The 2,325-nt window shown below is 61.4% G+C and overlaps 2 protein-coding genes across 2 annotated transcripts; both read right to left on the bottom strand.

Moving 5' to 3' along the window:
• Positions 1-42: 42 nt before the first annotated feature.
• DQ04_04141070 (hypothetical protein) lies at positions 43-1,731 on the bottom strand (the record flags this gene model as incomplete). The annotated part of the gene is made up of 1 exon (XM_009313370.1): positions 43-1,731. One exon carries the CDS (start codon positions 1,729-1,731, stop codon positions 43-45), a length of 1,689 nt encoding a protein of 562 aa, XP_009311645.1.
• A 288-nt stretch (positions 1,732-2,019) lies between these two features.
• Positions 2,020-2,325, bottom strand: DQ04_04141080 (hypothetical protein; the record flags this gene model as incomplete). The annotated part of the gene is made up of 1 exon (XM_009313371.1): positions 2,020-2,325. A coding segment is annotated over one exon (306 nt), but the record flags the coding sequence as incomplete, so codon positions are not given.

Consider the following 2,325-nt stretch of genomic DNA (forward strand, 5'->3'; position numbering starts at 1 on the left):
TATATATATATATATATATATATATAGCGCCATGATTTTGCGCTACGCGAGCAGCAGGAGCTGATTCAGGATGGGGCCCAAGCGCCCGTCACACTCCGCTGCGTCGCTCGCCGTGTCGGAGCGCCCCATCGCCTTTGCGAGGATCACCACGTCCGCCAACAGCAGCTGCATCGCTACCGTCATGAGCGGTCGGTCGGTGGCCCGCGTGCAATAGAGGGGCAGCTTCACATCACCCGGCCCCGTGTACGGCGCCACCACTGTAGCAACAGGAAGGCCCGGCCGCGCCAGCACGCAGGAGCGCGCCCCGCAAAGCAGCAGCGGGTGGGGCAGCGTGCAGCCGTAGACGGTGGCGGCGGTGGAGACCAAACGCGCAGCGCATCCCAGCGCCAGGGACCAGTCGTGCAGCTCCCCCACTGTTACGCCTAGTCCCCTTCCTCGCACTGGCAAGCTGTGGCCGCAGATGGTGTCCGCCGCTCCCGCAGCACCAACGACTACAGGGAACAGCGCCCTAAGTTCGGTCATCCGCAGCTTCCGGGATTTTTCGAGCTGTACGCGCAGGGCGGCAAGTGACAGCTCCTGCTCAGCGGATTCGGCACGCGTCTCTTGCTGCTGCGCATCCCCATGGTGGATGCTCTCCTGCAGCACGCTCACCTGCGCCTGCTGCTCGGCCAACTTTTGCTGCTCCTCAATGTATCGATCACGCACTGCATCCAAGTCGTGCATCTGATGGTGCAAACGCTCCCGGACTTTTCTGAGTTGGGCCTCTAGAATTGCACGTTGCGCCGCCACTTCCGTCTCCCCGCGGCGCACCTCCACCACCCCATCTATAAGCGCCTGCTGCTCCTCCCGCCTGGCTGCCGCCAGGTCGCTGAGGTAGTGCCATGCCAAAGCGGCCGTCGCACATGTCTTGAGGTCACCCATTGTCATGTTTTCCACACCGGCGAGTGTACCCTTTCCCTGCAGCCCCTTAGTGTCCAGGTGGGCGTCGGGCTGCAGAGATCCAGAAGGCAGCACAACAACAGGAGCAGCACTGATAGTGCTATTATTGGCACTCGTATTAGTAGCAGCAGCCGGTACGGCAGAGACGCTTTTGTGCAGGAAATGCTTGCCAGCAGAGTCAATCACCACCCCACCTTCGTTTACCTGCACGCCTTGGTGCATTGGGAAGAACACACCGTCAGCGCAGCGCAGCAGCACGACAAAAGAGTTGGCACCGCTGTCAGCGTGGCACGGCAGGCTTGGCAGAGCGTCGGCCTTCGTCATGGAAGAAGCCAAGTACTGCACGTTTGAGGTCTGCATGAGCATCTCATACAGCAGGAAGTCCGTCTCCGGCGCTGGCAACGCCTCCTCCGGGTGTGTGGTGCAGTAGTAGAGCGAGAATACGAACTGCGTCAGGCTCGCGAAGCGCTGCGTCACGGCAGGGGGGATGTGGCTCCACACCGGGTGCTGGGTGTCGCGCCGCACTTCACTGGCGTATATTCGNCCGGGCGTGTGGCTCAGCACAAAGTACGACGACACGCAACGCTGCAGCACTGGCGTGCGGCTTCCACGCCGAGAGGCAGGCGGTGTTGGCTTCTGGCCCTGCTCTTGCAGCGGCAGCACGGGCAGCGGGCCGCCGCCGTCGTCGACATCATCATCGGCGTCGGCCGCGCGGAGCGGCAAGTTGCGGGCGTACACGTGCGTGATGTGGCGGAAGCAGCGGAATTCGGCCGGCAGCACCGCCGCGGCCATCCCTCACACCCAACGGACGGAGGGACTCGAAGGTGCAGGCAATGAGAAGAAGAAACACGAAAACAGAGGAAGCGGCAGAGAGGGAAGCAGAGAGACTGACGCCAGAGTAGCACAGAAGAAAAGAGACGCAGCAGCAGCGATGGCGCGGAGATGTGGGACAGAACAAAGGGTAATTCTGTCGCTTCGAATTACGACTCTGCCATTGCATAGAGTCACTTCTCTTTTTTTTTCTTTTTCTTCCTTCTCACTAACCCTCTTTTTCTTTTCTTCTTCACCCTTCACCTCTTGTTAGCCGGCCGCATTTACTCGTTGTCTCCCATCCCCCTCCTGCTGCTTGCTGTCGCCAGTCGCATTGGGTGTCACGCGCGCAAACCCCTCGCAGATGCGGGAGCACATGACGTGCGCCGTTGTGGGGTACGCGCTGAGACACACCGGCTGCGTCACGTAATCCACGCCGTCGAGGTTTGCGTCATCGGTGCAGGAGATGCAGAAGAATGCGGCGACATTCTTCACGCCGCCCTGCAACGAGTCGTCTACCGGCTGCGCGGCTGCCTGCTGCGCGAGCTGCGTGGCGGTGCGCACGGGGGCGGTGGC

The sequence above is a fragment of the Trypanosoma grayi genome (assembly GCF_000691245.1).
Source record: "Trypanosoma grayi strain ANR4 Tgr_414_V1, whole genome shotgun sequence".
NCBI classification, from domain to species: domain Eukaryota; phylum Euglenozoa; class Kinetoplastea; order Trypanosomatida; family Trypanosomatidae; genus Trypanosoma; species Trypanosoma grayi.